General features: G+C 53.8%; 2 protein-coding genes; one reads left to right on the top strand and one right to left on the bottom strand.

Annotated features, from left to right (window-relative positions):
• Positions 1-108: 108 nt before the first annotated feature.
• CHC_T00000491001 (hypothetical protein) lies at positions 109-3,008 on the top strand. XM_005717875.1 is given in 2 exon segments: positions 109-2,916; positions 2,917-3,008. The coding sequence occupies 1 exon segment, from the start codon at positions 109-111 to the stop codon at positions 2,914-2,916; it is 2,808 nt and encodes a 935-aa protein (XP_005717932.1). The 3' UTR covers positions 2,917-3,008.
• A 12,074-nt stretch (positions 3,009-15,082) lies between these two features.
• CHC_T00000490001 (hypothetical protein) lies at positions 15,083-15,850 on the bottom strand. Its single transcript, XM_005717874.1, has one exon. It carries the CDS (start codon positions 15,848-15,850, stop codon positions 15,083-15,085), a length of 768 nt encoding a protein of 255 aa, XP_005717931.1.
• Between the last annotated feature and the right edge of the window lie 260 nt (positions 15,851-16,110).

Raw genomic sequence — 16,110 nt, 5'->3', positions numbered from 1 at the left:
CACCCGCCCGCGCACAAGACCGTTGACGAGCTTCTGATCCACCGCAGGAAAAAGAAGCTCCGCATACGCAAGGCCATCAAGATCAGCGGCATTACACTTGTCGGCGGCATGCTGTTCGGCCTCACAGGCGGCCTCATTGCCCCGGCCTTGTTGTCCGCCCTGGCTGGTGTCGGCGTTGCCAGCGCGGCCGGCCTGGCTGCGTCCGGCACCCTGGCGTCTGGCGCCGTTGTCGGCGGCTTGTTTGGCGTCGCTGGTGCAGGCTTCACGGTGAAGAAGGCCCGCAACAGGGTCAGCACTAACTTGGAGGAGTTTGATTTCGAGCGCCCGGATGACCCGCGCGTGGTCGACACGCGGAAGAAAAAGGCGGAGCGCGAGCGCTTGAAGATGGAAAAGCTTATCGCCCAAAGGTTGAGAGAAGAGGCGGAAGCCGCCGGCGTTTTGGCCATTGAGGATGCCCCAGAGAAGGATAGCAAGGCTTTTGACCCAGAGAAGGAGCTCCCGCACCCACCGTCGCTGAGCGAAGATGAGTTTGATGACGAAGCGGAGAGCAAGAAGCATCGCCGCTTTGGCTCGAAAAAGAAAAAGAAACGGCAGAAACTCAAAGTCGGTTCACGCGGACTCGAAGCAGCAAGTCATTTCCCGAGCCTTCACGTCTGCATATGCGTGCCTTCATGGCTAACAGACCGATCTTTTGGAGCCGCGTTGGACCAGTTTGAGCCCGCATTGAAACAAGAGCTCCCCGCCTCACAACACATTGCTTTGCGTTGGGAGTCGAGAAGATTGTACGAAATGGGGCTGGCATTTGCAAAGTTTTGGGCCTCCAAAGCAACTGTCACTACAGTGCAGCAGGCCTACCCACATGCCGTTGCTGCTGCCTCCTCAGTTGCTGGAGCTGTCGCGTTTGCGTTTGCGATGCCTTTGACAATCATGTCGTGCATGGATTACGTCGATAACCCGTGGTCTATTCTCGTTTCACGGTCGAACGGAGCTGGGGAGGAGCTCGCAGATGTTCTCGTCGAACGCAGCTACGGAAAGAGGCCTGTGTCGCTGTTTGGGTATTCAATAGGGGCGCGGGTGGTCTTCAAGTGTCTAGAGTCGTTGGCAGAGAGAGGGGCGCTGGGTATTGTTGACAACATCTACGTCATGGGAGCAGCAGTCACGGCCGATCCAGAGCGTTGGAAGAAGATACGACCAGTTGTTGCGGGTCGAATAGTCAACGCTTACGGTTCCTACGACTGGGCCCTTGCCTTTTTCCACAGAGGGTGCGGTCACGGCGTCTACGTATCTGGTCTTCGGAGGGTTGAGCTCGAGGGCGTAGAAAACTTGAACATGTCCTATCTAGGAATAGAAGGCCATCGAGAGCTGAAAGACTGTGTACCTCGCGTGATGAAGGCAATGGGTCTCGGTCTCGGTTACATTATCATGCCACCAGCCAGGCTCGTACGTCGACGGGGCCGTAGGAGAAGCAAGACCCGTGGTGATTCTCCTGTGTGTGAAGAGCCCAAGCGACTTGACAAGAGCGAGAAGGCTGGGTCATCCAGCAGTAGTCCATCGGAGAATGGAAGCAATCAGCACCTTAATGGCATGCGAAATGACAGGTTTTGGAAATCTGAAAGTCCCGAGGATATTGCTGCAGAAACGGAACTTGAAATTGATCAAAACCTGTCACTGCCTCCTAATGTAGAATCCCAAGCCCCATCCGATCGTGCGGGGACGCTTAACGAGGGAACGGTTTCAATTGTAGATATGGCTGTTATTGACGGAGAAAAGCTTGCGAAGAAGAAAAAGTCCAAGTCATGGCTCTCTTGGAACGCATGGACTGGACATAGCAGCAAATCTTCGAGCAAGTCAAAATCGAAGAAGCTCACAACGGAAGAAGCTCGCAGTGAGGAGCTGCATGGAACAGGTCAAGACGCGGTTACAGCGAACTATCTACAAGCGGATTTGCCTAGTGAAGATGCCCGCTTGCCGCGTATAGAGGAAAGCGGACCAACCATGAACGATCCCTATTCTAGTACTTCTCAACGCGACGACCAGTATGCTTCTACCAATACAGAACTCGACAACTTTGATGAAGACGATGTGGGCCTTCCTGACGACGACGATGAGAATGAAGAGGAATTTGATTGGGAGAAGCAACGCCGGATATGGGAAGAGCAGGAGCGACAAATCCAAGAACGAGGATTTGCAGACTCTGCAGCGGAAATTGAGATGAGCCACAAGATGATTTTGGGTGTGGGGATAGAGGTGGCGGGCAGGCGGATACACGGTTATCTTGAGCAAGACGCAGACCTCCCTGTTGCGAAGAAGGAAGAACTATTTACTAACTGCTTAGAAGATCAGCGAGGCGTGGTTGTGCGCATATATGAACACGAGAAGAGAACTAAGTCGGTATCGCTGAACAACCTGAAGAGCGACGAGCAGTATCCGAAACTTTTGGGTGAGCTTGAACTGAAACTAAGGGAATCAGCTGTGAAGGGAAAGCTTCGCATTGCTGTTGCGATGTCGACGTGTGAAAACGGAGATGTATATGCGGAGGCAGAGGAACGGTTCCCGGACGGAAGTATTGGGGATAAAACGGAGCTTCTTGTGCGGAGGGCGGAGCTTTGTACGATGGCGGAACGCACTCGCTTAGAAGCAGCGGAGCGGAAGAGAATTGAAGCCCAGCTGCAAAAGGAATTGCGGATTCGAGCCGGACCTGAAGCACTCGCTTTACCGCCGGCTGCTGAGACATCGATAGAGATCTCAAATGAAAAGAATCGCCCCGAGATTGAGGAACCAGAGTTTGGAAACGAGAAAGCGGATTCTAATTTGAGAGAGGGAGGAGGTGCTAAACCAGTCGACGGTCATATACAGGACTCGCAAACGCCAGGTCCTCGTGGAAAGTCGGAAGAGGATGTAACCCAGGCATGTTGATGTTGATACCGTACGAACTTATTCAAAGACCCTGTGCTAACTATGTACATAAACCAACTTACAGTAGATTAAAACAAATCAATACCGCTGGAGCGATTTTGTTGTTATAGTGCCGTAGGTATCACACATGCTCGAGAGTAGAAGCGCTGCAGCCTGACCAGTGGTCCACGATGACGTTTTATAAGTACAGGGGGGGGGGTCGCAATATAGTGCTACCCTATGTTAGTGGGCCGAAAACAGCACTATATCGAACCAGGCACTGTAAGATAATGAAATTTACGGCTTTTTGCAGCCACTTCCTTGCATCACTGCTCAGAAAGACCGCTCGCAGGACGCCATCACTCATAATGTCTGTACTTAGCATCTCCACTACAGACTCAAGTCTAATCAAGCATTTCTGTTACAGTACCAAGGGTACTAGTAACTGCCGAGCCGTCGCATTGACTTTCTCCTTTTTCGCAGCCATAAATGCCAGCCTACCTTTTGCAGATGTCCAATTGCATAATCTACCCTGCTTTTTTCTGTCATAGCCTCTATTCGAATTAGCAACTGCATAATATGTTTCCGCGGCGGCAGCGGCTCTCGGGCGGTACGTCCATCCAACTGCCTCTCTGGAGACCGTTCGTTTTTGGCTCAAAATTCGTGCTACCCGCAGAAGGGTAGCACTATATCGGAGCTGGCACTAACAAAGATAGCACTATATCGCGACCCCCCTGTAATAGATACAGAACGATTTATAGTGATCATACCAGTTGTATTTGCGCATTTTAAACCCACCAATGTCAAAGCAGATATCGTAGCGTTTCTCAAAGCTGTGAAACTCTTCTTAATCTTCCGCTTATCCCAAATAGTACACGGATAACAGGATTTAGTATGGGCTAGACTAATTTACAGGCCTATTTTCAGCACCTTGGAACATAATTTAGCATGGCCTACTCTAATTTGGGTACAGTGCCTCCTACGATATAGTGCTATAGCGTGACATACCTCTAGCTATGGCACTATTGGGGGTATGGCACTATATAAAGGAGGCTCAAATACATATATTTGGGGACAAAGCACACTGCTACACAAACACAACAAAGCCTGTATAACACAACTAAATAACTTCATCCTTTGAGTACTGTACTGTTGCGGCTAGTCCAAGCCGCATACCTCACCGATCGCAGACGCAGCAGGATCTGAAAGTAGTCCTCGAGTTTACCTCCAGCTCGCCTGTAGCTTCTTCGATACCTTTCCTACATGCGCGTCGCGTCTATCTTATACTCCCGATACCCGCCGCCCTTGGCGGCCGTTCCGTCCCCCAAGTCCCGTGCCGGCACCAGCTGCCACCCCCCGAGACTCGGGCCGTTGCCTCAGCCCCTCCGTCGCGATCTCCTGGTCTTCTTAAGTCTCCTGTCCTCTCCGATCTCGCCGTTCTCCTTGGCGCACCGCCGAGCCCAACGTTATGCCCACGTCCAACGTCTTGTCCGCGCTTCCGCCCGACACCTCCCTTGGTTCGGGCGGCTCCTCTCAGCGCCTTGTGTCAGCCTCCAGCCCAACGACACCACAGGGTCCAAACGTTCTCGTCCTCCCGCAACGTCCTCGCTTCCCCGCAACGTCCTCGCTTCCCCGCAACGTCCTCGCCTCCCCTAGATTCCCTCACCCGACAGTGTCGGGGTGTGCCGCGCATTGAACGCCAGGCCATAGGCTGCAGCTCTCACGTGTACCACGTGTCGCGTAGAAATCAAATTTGAATCCGCAACACCCGTCCCTTTTCCTATGTCCCTGTGCGTCAGTTCGCGGAGCAGGACTATGGCGGGAGCGTTCCCTCTCGGCTATGCTCTGAACCTGGTACAGCAGTCCTCCCCAGCCCCTGTCTGGCCGCGTCGGTGCCTTCGCTTCGATCCTCGCGGCCTACGTGGCCCTGCCGGTCATCATACAACTTCACAATTGCCTCCGGGAGTGCGGCTTCCGGCGTCCATCTCGGGGACGCGCGCCCACGGAGCTGCACTCTGAACCACCTCTCGGACCCTCCCGTCTTGGGGCACGGCCTATCTTTTACGACAGTGATCCTATCCAATAGCCTCAGCCCGTCCGGAAAGACACCTTCTTTCGGATCCGCAGTCTGGACGGCCTCCTGTGAGATGCGTCTGATGCGGTTTGGGTGCACTCGTGCGCTTATTCTTCCGACTTCTGAACGTAGACAGTAGCTCACCTTCGACAGTTTTCGTTCCACCACGTAGGGTCCAAGCCAGGAGGGAACTATCTTGTTTCCCTCCTTGCTGACGAGGTCAGGGGCCCACACCATGACGCGATCCCCTGGCTTTAGTCCTAGATCCCTCACCACGCGGTCGTACTGAGCAGCCGCGTTCCTGCGCGCTTTCATACCTTGCGCCAGAAGCCTCGAGTGGAGCTCCTTGAGGTGCCTAGCGGTGCTGTAGGGCTCCCCCATTACCCGGTCGGCCTCCACTTCTCCCCACGCTACAAACGCCTCTATCCCGAACATCGCCTCAAACGGTGATAACTGAGTCGCCTCGTGTACTCCGGTGTTATATCTCAGGCAAGCCAGGGAGACGTGGAGGTCCCAGTCGTCTTGTCCGGTGCACACAAAGCAGGCTATATCTTGCGCGAGCGTCCTATTCCATCGTTCCACGCACCCGTTCGCCTGTGGGTGAAACGGGGAAGTCGTTACCCGCTTCGTGCCCAGCTGCTCGGCCATGTTCGACACTACCTTCCCGATAAAGTTGGGGCCTCTGTCACTCAGAAGTGTCTCCATGGCGCCGAAGATTGCCACCCACTCATCAAGGATCTTTCTCGCCACAGTTTCCGCTTTCTCATCTGGGATAGGCGCCGCGCGGGCAAACCGCGTGAAGGTGTCAATCATCACGAGGACCTTGATATTGCCAGCCTGAGTCCTTGGTGTTATTGTTTGGACATCGACTGCCACCTGCTGAAACCGGCGGCTGGGTTGGTACACCACCATTGACGCACCTCGCCCTGGCCTCGCCGCTTTTACCGCGGTGCACGCAACGCACCGAACGATTCTCGTCCTGATGTCTCTTCTCCATGACGGCCACCAGTAGCGCCCTCTCACTCGTGCTTCAGTCCGCCTGAGTCCGTAGTGGCCATTAACGCGGGACCCGTGTACAAACTGCAGCACCGATCCCACCAACCGGGGCGGCACCACCAAACAGCAGCCACCACCGGGGCCGGCTGGCCGGAAACCGAGCAGGCCCTTGTCAGTCACTTCGAACCTTCTAGCCCCACCAGCCCCCACCCACTCAGTAGAGTCACCGAAAGCTTCCCATTGGGCTGTCCTGAACTCTTCTGCCGTGGGTCCTCCTCCGATGGCCCCGGCAGCCACGACGGCCCCCACAGTCTCCACGTCCTGAACTTGCTTCTCCTGGCCCTCCAGCGGTGCGAAGCAGCGCTGGCACAAAGGTTTCTCGACGGCGTCCCTGCTCAGCGCGTCAGGGACTACCAGAGCGGACCCCGGTGCATACTGTACGATAAAGTCGAAGTCCTGGACTTCGACCATCCAGCGGGCCAGCCTTCCTCTCGGCTCGCGCAGGCTCATTAGCCATTTCAGAGAGCAATGGTCGGTAACTATGGTGACTTCCTTCTCACCGTGCAGGTAGGGACGCCATTTCCTGAGCCCGTGGACCACGGCCAGGCATTCGCGTTCGGTCACAGTAAACTTTTTTCTGACTCTGAAAGCTTTCTGCTTGTGAAAGAAATGGGACGCCATCTTCCATCGGCCTCCTTCTGTAGCAGCACTCCCCCCAGTCCGTACGAGCTGGCGTCAGTCATGGCCTTCTTGGCCGCTCCCCTTCGCGGGGGTACGAGAAAGTCCGGGTTACTGAGCACTTTCTTGAGATCCCCCCATGCCGTCCTCTGGCGCCCTCCCCACCTCTGATCCCAGTCGCTTATGACGAGGCGGGCTCCTCGCTTCTTTCTCCGATTGAAGCCGGTGCCTTTGAGGACGGCGTGCAGTGGCCTGGCGATCTCTGCGAAATGGTCAACAAATTCGCTGAAGTAGTTTACCAGTCCGATAAACCGCATCAGCTCCTCCCCGTTACCTGGTTCCACAAGATTCTTGATCGCCTCAACATGTGCTGCTGATGGCTTGATGCCGTGTTCGTCGATGCGGTGTCCTAGTATCTCAGCGGTCCGTACGCCGAATTGGCATTTCGAGAACTTGAGGCGGGCGCCTGCGTTGAGAAAGCGCTCCAGGACTGCCTCCAGGGACTGTAAGTGGGCTTCGGCAGACTCCGTACCTAGGCTTACGTCATCCATAAAGGCCCACACGTCCCTTCCCTTTCGATCGCCAAGAATGACGTTGATTATGCGTTGGAAGGCCGCTGGGGAATTCTTCAGCCCCTGCGGCAGCCTGAGATACCTCAAAAGCCCCATCACTGTGCGCACCGCTGTGTAGTCTCTTGACTTGTCGTCCAACTCAATTTGAAAAAAGCCGTCTTTGAGGTCTATCGTAGAGAAAACGCGCTTGCCTCCCATCCAGTCTAGAGTCGCGCGGACGTCCTCTATAGGGTAGCTGTCAGTGACGGTTACCGAGTTGAGCCCCCTAAAATCCGAGGTGACTCTAGTCGATCCGTCCTTTTTCTTGACAAACACGTTACAAGCTGCCCATGGCGACGTCGCGTGCTCGACGACTCCCATCTCCAGCAGTCTTGTCATTGATTCCCGTTCCACCGCTTCCTCCTTTGGCGAGCGCCTCCGGACTGGGCAGCAGACGGGTTGGGCATCGGGAAGGAGCTTGATCTCGTGCTTGACCCCCTTTATGCGCCCGAGCCCCTTGAAAACCTCCCTCTGCCGCCACAACACCGCCCGTAGTCGCCCCTGCATCTGTTCGTCGGCGTGGAAATTGGTCAAGTCCATGTCGGTTATTGCGTCGTCGATATCGGCGTCGCGGATGGCAGCCGCGAGTTCCAACTGCGTGCCGTTACTGTCCTCCCTGCGTACACTTCCTCCAATGCGACGGTCGTGCACCCGTATCTTGGCCGTGTCCGTAGCCAGGTTGAGCTGCAGGCCATACTTCGTCCAGAAACGGGAACCCATAAGCATGGTGCTGGGGAGGTTGGCAGCGACGCGTCCCCCCACATGGAGAAGCGCAAAACTCCGCTGCCGCAGACCGCCATTTCGTGTCCGTCCGCGGCGTGCGCGGAGATTTCCTCAGCAGTCCACGTGCCCCCCACCGACCGGAACCAATCCCGGTCGACCCATATGGAACTGGCGCCCGTATCTAGGGGCACCCACCAAGTCTGGTTCTGCACCGATAAGCCGACGCACAACCCATCCGGTCTCCTCGGCTCCTCCCCGGTGCACGTGCAGACGCGCCCGGCCGAGCGGTCCCCGGGGACCACCCCGACGGCCCGGGGCCTGCCGCCTAGTTTCTGTGGGGCGGCAGGTCTCCGGACCTCCTCCCGCCCCCCTTGCCTTCCCCCTGCTTGCTGCTTGCAGGTTCGGCTCTCTGTCGCTTCTTTTTCTCACAGTGACGAGCGATATGTCCCTTCTCCCCACAGTAGTAGCATGTGGCGGAGATGAAGCGATCATCCCCCGTAGGAGGGGGAGTTTTTTGCAGAGCTGGGTCGACCCGGGCGGCGGGGTTCTTCTGCTGATTTGCTTCCTCATGCAGTTGCCTGACGCGCTCGCCGCGATGTCTGCCCCTCCCCGTCTCGAAGACGGCTGAGGCGGACATCATGGCCACCCTCCCCTCGTCAAACGAGCCGGGGACGGAGATAGCCAAGTCTTGGATGGCGGGGGGTAGGGATTGAATAAATCGATCCAACATTGTGTCGTCCGACACAGGTTCCGGAAGTGCTAAGGCAGCCTCGCGCACCCTGTGCGCGAATTGGTTGAGACTCTCCCTGCCCTCCTTCCATACCATTTTGTTGAACTTCGTCCGCATCTGGCGCTGATGGCTCGAGTTGCAAAGCTGTGCTCTTGCCAAGACCCTATTGAAAATGTGCGACCACATGCTGTTATCTGAAAAGGTCAAAATCGAGTGACCCGTGTACATGACTGCACGGTCCGGGCGCTCTTACCCATATCACGACATGACACGTGTAAAATCCCAGATTTTGGGGTTCCGGGGAGGAAAGTGGCCTCTCGGAGGGTCATGCAAATTTGCATAGTTTTGCCAAGTGGAACCTTGGCCCGTAGCACTATAGACTACACAGGAAATACTGCAATTCTATTGGCCCTCAGGTCTAATGCTGCAAATCTATTGGTCGAGCGTTGTCCACGTGTGCGTCATTGGCCTTGTGATGTACTTTAAATGGCCTGTATATGCCAGAATTACGTTGTTTTGGGGGTTTCAAGTGGTTTGCCATGGTTGTAATGGGTAATTGCATGGGGCCCCCGGGCGGGACACATGTATGCCGTGTACACATGTACACGTCGCCAGGTGGATTCGTGTACGTACACATGTACACGCATCCAGGTGTATGCACATGAGGGTTTACAGTTTTACAGTGTCAGACTGTTTGCGATCCTGCCCGTGTCCGAGTACAGTACATGTGAATCAAAAGTACAACAAGTACTTCTCGCGAGAGGAATACAGTTGTGCGATTATTCTGTGTACGCGTCACGCTGTATGCGAGTCTTGCGTGAGCACGCGCCGTTGCACTGTGCTCTCGTCATGGTGCGCCGTTGGATGCAAGTTCATGACAGTACTCGTGTGATTTACATGTATTCTCATGTGAGTTGTGTAGAAAGTCTGGATGCACATTGTTATAACTTGCCAGAATTATCTGACAGTGCTTGGCGAAATTAGTAAGGTGAGAAACAAGGATACGTATGGCGATTGTGATATGAAAGACGTTTGCGTTGTTGGAAATAGACAAGTGCCAAGTTGTTCGTTGCACAACAATGAAGTCTGGCATGACTGGATGCAGATTAGTAAGGTGTGAAACAGTTGCATGCATAGGGCCATGGTTTACAGTCATTTGGAATGTGTAGAAATAGTTGTGAGCTAATAGTTACGAATCGATTCGTAAGGTGGAAATCGAACAGTATGGTCGGGCCACAAGAGGACCGCGCTTGGTCGCGCATAGTAGAGTATGGTTTACTGGGAGTCGGAGTAGAGCGATAGTGTAGCACTCGAAGTGTATAAGTATCGCAGGAAAACGGCTTCAAAGTAAACCTCGGCACCAACTCCTTCACTCACACACATCAACCTCCCTTCCTTCTTTCCCTTGCCCCTCCGAACCTACCATTAGACCCAGAGTTCTTCAGCGCAGCACTGTAGGTTGGCCGACGCAATCCGCTCGAAAACCGATAGGGCGGTCCCTGAGAATGCCGAGGCCAGCAAGCGGCGTTGATGGTTGGGGTGAACCGGAAAGTCTTGGATCAGTTTCCATGCCTTGTGTGCCGCGAAAAAATTCGTATCTCCTGCAGTTGAGATGCGGACAGGCTCCAAGGATTTAGCGTAGATCTTGAATGCGGTGCCTGGTTTCAGCAGTTCGCTGTCGTCCATGGAGGCGGCGGACAAGTCCATGCCTCGCCTGGGGCCCTTTCCTTCTTGACAGGGCGTGCCCGGCGTTGAGCCACCTGCGGGTGGTTGCGCTTCCGGCGCCACACCCCGCCCACGTGGACCGGCCTCCCTGCCACGGTGTGGGGAATGGGCATGCGAGGGGGCTCCATCGTCGTCCGAGCGCCCATCGAGGAGCTCCCCTAGGTCTCCTACTGCGCTCCCGACTGCCCTGATTGCCCTTGTATTGTCCTGCAGGTTGGTAAGGATCTCCTGCATAACCTCCCTCAAAGACTCCAACGGTGCCAAGGGATCCAGACCTTCAGCCTCAATCGGTGACCGTTGCTGGCGCCTGTCCCGCGATGCCCCTCCAGTCTCGATCGTTCCGTCATTTGTCGTCATCTGCGCAAATTTCTCCTCCATTTCCTCTTGCTTTGTCCAAAGCCCTGGAGGTCCTGCGCCCTGACCGACTCGGTCTCCTGATGGGTTCATTCTTCCCACCCGGCCCTTGTTCCTTGTCCCTGTCAATCCAGACCTGGACAATCAGGTGTGGTACTCACCACCAAATTTGTTATGTTGCGACTAGTCCAAGCCGCATACCTCACCGATCGCGGACGCAGCAGGATCTGAAAGTAGTCCTCGAGTTTACCTCCAGCTCGCCTGTAGCTTCCTTGATACCTTTCCTACATGCGCGTCGCGTCTATCTTATACTCCCGATACCCGCCGCCCTTGGCGGCCGTTCCGTCCCCCAAGTCCCGTGCCGGCACCAGCTGCCACCCCCCGAGACTCGGGCCGTTGCCTCAGCCCCTCCGTCGCGATCTCCTGGTCTTCTTAAGTCTCCTGTCCTCTCCGATCTCGCCGTTCTCCTTGGCGCACCGCCGAGCCCAACGTTATGCCCACGTCCAACGTCTTGTCCGCGCTTCCGCCCGACACCTCCCTTGGTTCGGGCGGCTCCTCTCAGCGCCTTGTGTCAGCCTCCAGCCCAACGACACCACAGGGTCCAAACGTTCTCGTCCTCCCGCAACGTCCTCGCTTCCCCGCAACGTCCTCGCTTCCCCGCAACGTCCTCGCCTCCCCTAGATTCCCTCACCCGACAGTGTCGGGGTGTGCCGCGCATTGAACGCCAGGCCATAGGCTGCAGCTCTCATGTGTACCACGTGTCGCGTAGAAATCAAATTTGAATCCGCAACAGTACTGAACCATGCCGGATGATACACGTGTGAGCTTATGATAACCTGTGCCAGAGGGTGAGCCATAGCACTATATAGAGGGAAGCACTACTAAATTAGGCACTATTGAGCGACCCCCCCTGTACCCCACTTTATACATTCCGGGGAAAATGGATTGGCCCATATTTCGGCAAAAGTCACCGAACTGATACAGTGCCAAAAAAAGTAAAGGGACAGCATCAATACTCACATTGCTGGCATACAGTATTGTAAAGGCCAAACTTGAGGTGCGTCTACGACTGTAAAAGCAACGAGGAGACCGAATCTGGGGTCGGATTTAAAGATCGAGAGCTCATTAGAGAGATTACGAAGCTCTAAAATACGACAAATTCACGACAAATCTTCGATATGCGGGACAGGTGTCATTGCCTAACGAGAATTGCTCCCCGCACCGTAGAATGATTTCGTTGGATGCAACCCCATAACGAAATTAAAAAAGGTACCTCAGAACCACCCCTCTATATGCACTTGATTCAATCATGCTTTTGGCGCCGGAAACCGAGAAAGGACGTTTGAACACCCTGCATCAACGCCCTTTCCATTTCAAACAACATCACGCACCCCATCTATCCCTCTCATCTCTCCACCATTTCGTATCCCCAACACCACGGCATCCCCCTCCTCTCGCACATTCACACCTCCACTGACTCTTCCTGCATTGTCCCCGCCCCCTCCGTCTCATGAATCTCACGCCACCCTCGCCCGGACCTCTCCTGTTCCGACACGCCACGAAGGCAACACACCCACCCCTCAGACCACAGCTTCTTCCCCTCCGCCTGCGAACTCTATCTCTGCAGCCGCTCTCCAAACTGCACCTACGCAGTGCGGCGACCCCTCTCCCCCACATGCACGCCAGCAAAACTTTGCTCCTCGCTCTAAGCGCTTCCGCTTCAGCGACTCGGCCGACATCCTGCTTATGAAAGCGGTGTCGGTTGCGGAAGCGCATGTGGCACCATGGGGTCGATTAGGCATTTTATTTGAGGAAGCTCACTCTACATTCGTATCCACGGCGCCCCCGGCGTTGTTAGGACAGAAGGACCCGCCCTCCCAGAAGAGTCTAGAAGATCGGTTCAAGGTGGTTATCTCGAAACGACGTTCGGACTATAAGAAATCCATGGCATCGTCGGGACAAGTGGAGGTGTATGCGGAGAGGGAGACGCTGCACGATGATCTCATTTTAGATATGGACGAGCACGCAGAGAAAGAGCGGGCGGCCAAGGACCAACGTCCGGAGGTGGAGAAGCGTTTGGCAGTTGCTGGGGAGGAGCTGAGGAGCATGGCGTTAAACCGGACAACTCGTGGTGAGGGGGAGACCGCGGGTCATACTGTAGAGGTGGAAGCAGAGAACCGTTCTCAGGGTACTGCTAGTCGCGCTTCGCCGGGAGGGGGGAGGAACCCCAATGTTGGGAAGACAAGGCGGAGAATCAATTACGAGTCCGACAAGGATACCACTGAAGCCCTTGTACGAGATATGGAGTCGCGTAGGGAACAGGACAGTCGGCGGTTGGAGTTGGAAGAGAGAAGATATGAATTGGAAAAGAGACGTGTGGAGGAAGAGGGAAAGCGGTTTGACGTCGTGCGAGCGTCAAAACGACGCAAGCTGGATGTAGAGGAGAGAAAGATGGGTGTGGAAATTGAGGAACGGAAATGGCCATTCTCGAAAGGAGCAAGATGATCGACGTGTTTGCGGCCCTTGCCAACAAGTTGCAGTGATCTCGCCCTCGTGCTTCGCGCTGTGCGCGCCGCGCGCATATTTTACTCTGCATTGAGGTACTGGGTCAGAGTGGGTGGGGCACACTTGAAGAACGTTTGCACCTGCCCTCCGGCTTCAAGACATGTTTTGAAGTTCAGAAATAAAGCTGAGGCCATATATATGAGTCCAATGGGCGCCTGGCGGACTTTTAGAGCACGTGCGTAGTCGTTTACAGACCAAAGCTGCTTGAGGTCCTTGTAGCTCCATTCGACGGATACGCGCAGAGCACTCATCCTGGTATTATATATCTCCTGTTCTACAGTTGCCCATATACGGGGAAATGCTACTTGCATCCAGGGCCGGATCATATACGCAGCATCACCGTAGAGATGATACTGCCTATCGACTATAGTTAAACAGCCCTGTAGTCTCTCCTCAAGTTGGCCCTGCCGGAGAAGGGTTAAGTCATGCCTTCGACCCACCTCAGGACCATACAAAGAAAAAATTAATCCATCCGGTGTTGTAACTGTCTGATAGATTAGGCAGTGAATGCGGTTGTGCCCCGAATAGCAACTGCGTTGCATACTACCGTGTCCGCCTGGCCTGTTCATCTTGATCTTCGTGCAGTCAATAAACCCTACACAACTGTCTAGGGGCGCACCTGCATTTTGGATGCTACCTGCGTACAAGGGTGCCCTCTCCGTCACGTAGATCAGTTAGCAGGTACCCCTTCCTCTCAATAAATGTTTCTAACACTTCCCAAAAGATTTCACTCAACGCAGGTGCATGCATACCGAATAAGTATTCGACATCTTTCCAACGGCATGGGGATGCAAGCTTGCGCTCGCTAAACTATGCAACAGGCCGTTATAAGATCGCACCTGTAACCATTGCGCTTAGTCTTCCCCGATACCCAGCCCATGCATGCACTTATTCGGGTGATGTCTTTCACCGGGAAACGGAAATCCCTTAGGGACCACCCGTCTGAGTACATGTTGAGGTTAAAAGTGTTAGAAGATATGGAGACAGATCTAAGCCGTATGCGTAGTATATCACCACGAGAACGCATCGCTTTGTCGCATTCTCGTATAAAATACGGCAAAGGTGCGTTAATTGCATGCAGTAGGAGCATGCGTCTGCGTTGATACCGATATCGCTGCATTGCACGAGCGAGAGAAAAATCGGTTTGCCGCATGAGGGTTGCACTGGTTGAAAATTCGTGGTGATCGGTGAGAATTTAGCGTTCAGACAGGATGGAATACGTATCGTAAACTTTAGCTTGTAGTGGGGACGTCTCTTACTCGCTGGCGATGGGATGCCGTGTGCTAGTTCTCATATTTACCCCATATTTGGTCTTTCGTAGTTATATATGAGAACAAATCTGCTATAAATGTTCCACAAAATTTTCCGTAGATTTGTAACGAGATTTAAGGATAAATTGTAGCTTCGTAATCTCTCTATTCACATGATATTTATAGAAACCTTATTTATGGGTGTTCGAAAGTATAAGGTACAGCGGATTTCTTTCACAACTTCATCGCTCCTAGTACTTCGTCAGACCACCCTTTGCCATTACACACTCAAAGCACCGCTTTTACATGGAACGGACAAGCTTCTCCAGGCACTCTTCTGAAACTTCGTCCCACGCTTCCATTATAACTTCTAAAAGCTCATCCACGTCCTTAAATTGACGTTGGTGTGCATAAACCGTTCGCGCTAGGATGCCCCATAAATTCTCGATAGGATTCAGGTCAGGTGACTTGGCAGGCCACTCTAAGAGAGGAATTTCCTCCTCTTCAAACCACTGAAAGTACGTTTAGCGCGGTGTATGGATGCACCATCTTGTATGAACATCCAACTTGGACCCATTTCTTGATCCACAAATGGCAAAAGATAGGACTCTAATGTATCTATATACTTATTAGCATCCTGCTTTCCATTTAAAACGGCGAGCGCGAACTTCTTAGTACCAGAAAAAGCGCCCCAAACCATTACAGAATCCTCACCCTGCTGGCGTTTTGAGAACATCCTTGTCGGTCCGTAAATCGTGCCAATAGTACCCGAACCGAACGCATCTGGCCCGTCCAAGTTGAATTTCTTCTCGTCCGACCATACCACATTCATCCAATCTGACACCGTCCAAGTGACCTTTTCGCGACACCACTGCTCCCGTGCAATTTTGTGTCTCGGGAGCATCATCGGAGCGGGGACAACTTTGCTGTACTGAATAGTTGGCGTGGCTCGTAGGATACCTCGCACAGTAGAGGGAGTTACCGGAAGACTACGGGTCTTAACCAACTCTAAAGAACACAAATGCCCTTTGTGGGCTTCGCGCAAGAGAGCACGTCGAGCCGTGCCGATGCGTTTGGACCTACAGGGCCTTTTCTTCTTCCCGTACAGGCCCAGGTTCCCTAAAAACGTGGCCACGACGTTGCCGGAGCGCGAGAGATGCGCTGTAATTCCCCTAATTGTCCAATTGTTGAGACGAAGAGCCTGGATCTGTCCTTGGTCATGCTGGCTCAGATGCGTACCGCGAGGCATTTTTTGCTGTGTCGAAATGAGCTACCGCATGTTTTGTGCTTTCCCCTTCCTTTTGTATGCGTCTAGTCTCTTTTACCAGTATTTTCGCGGGAGATACTGCATTGTACAGAGCGGAATTTTAAAGAAACTGCTGTGTACCTTATACTTTCGAACACTCATAAATACGGTTTCTATAAATATGATGTGAATGAGCTCTCGATCTTAAATCCGACCCCAGATTCGGTCTCCTCGTTGCTTTTACAGTTCTAGACGCACCTCAA

This window comes from Chondrus crispus, genomic scaffold (assembly GCF_000350225.1).
Source record: "Chondrus crispus Stackhouse genomic scaffold, scaffold_354, whole genome shotgun sequence".
In the NCBI taxonomy this organism is placed as follows: Eukaryota; Rhodophyta; class Florideophyceae; order Gigartinales; family Gigartinaceae; genus Chondrus; species Chondrus crispus.
Note: the sequence above shows the minus strand (reverse complement) of the source record. Positions and strands in the feature narration are given on the sequence as shown.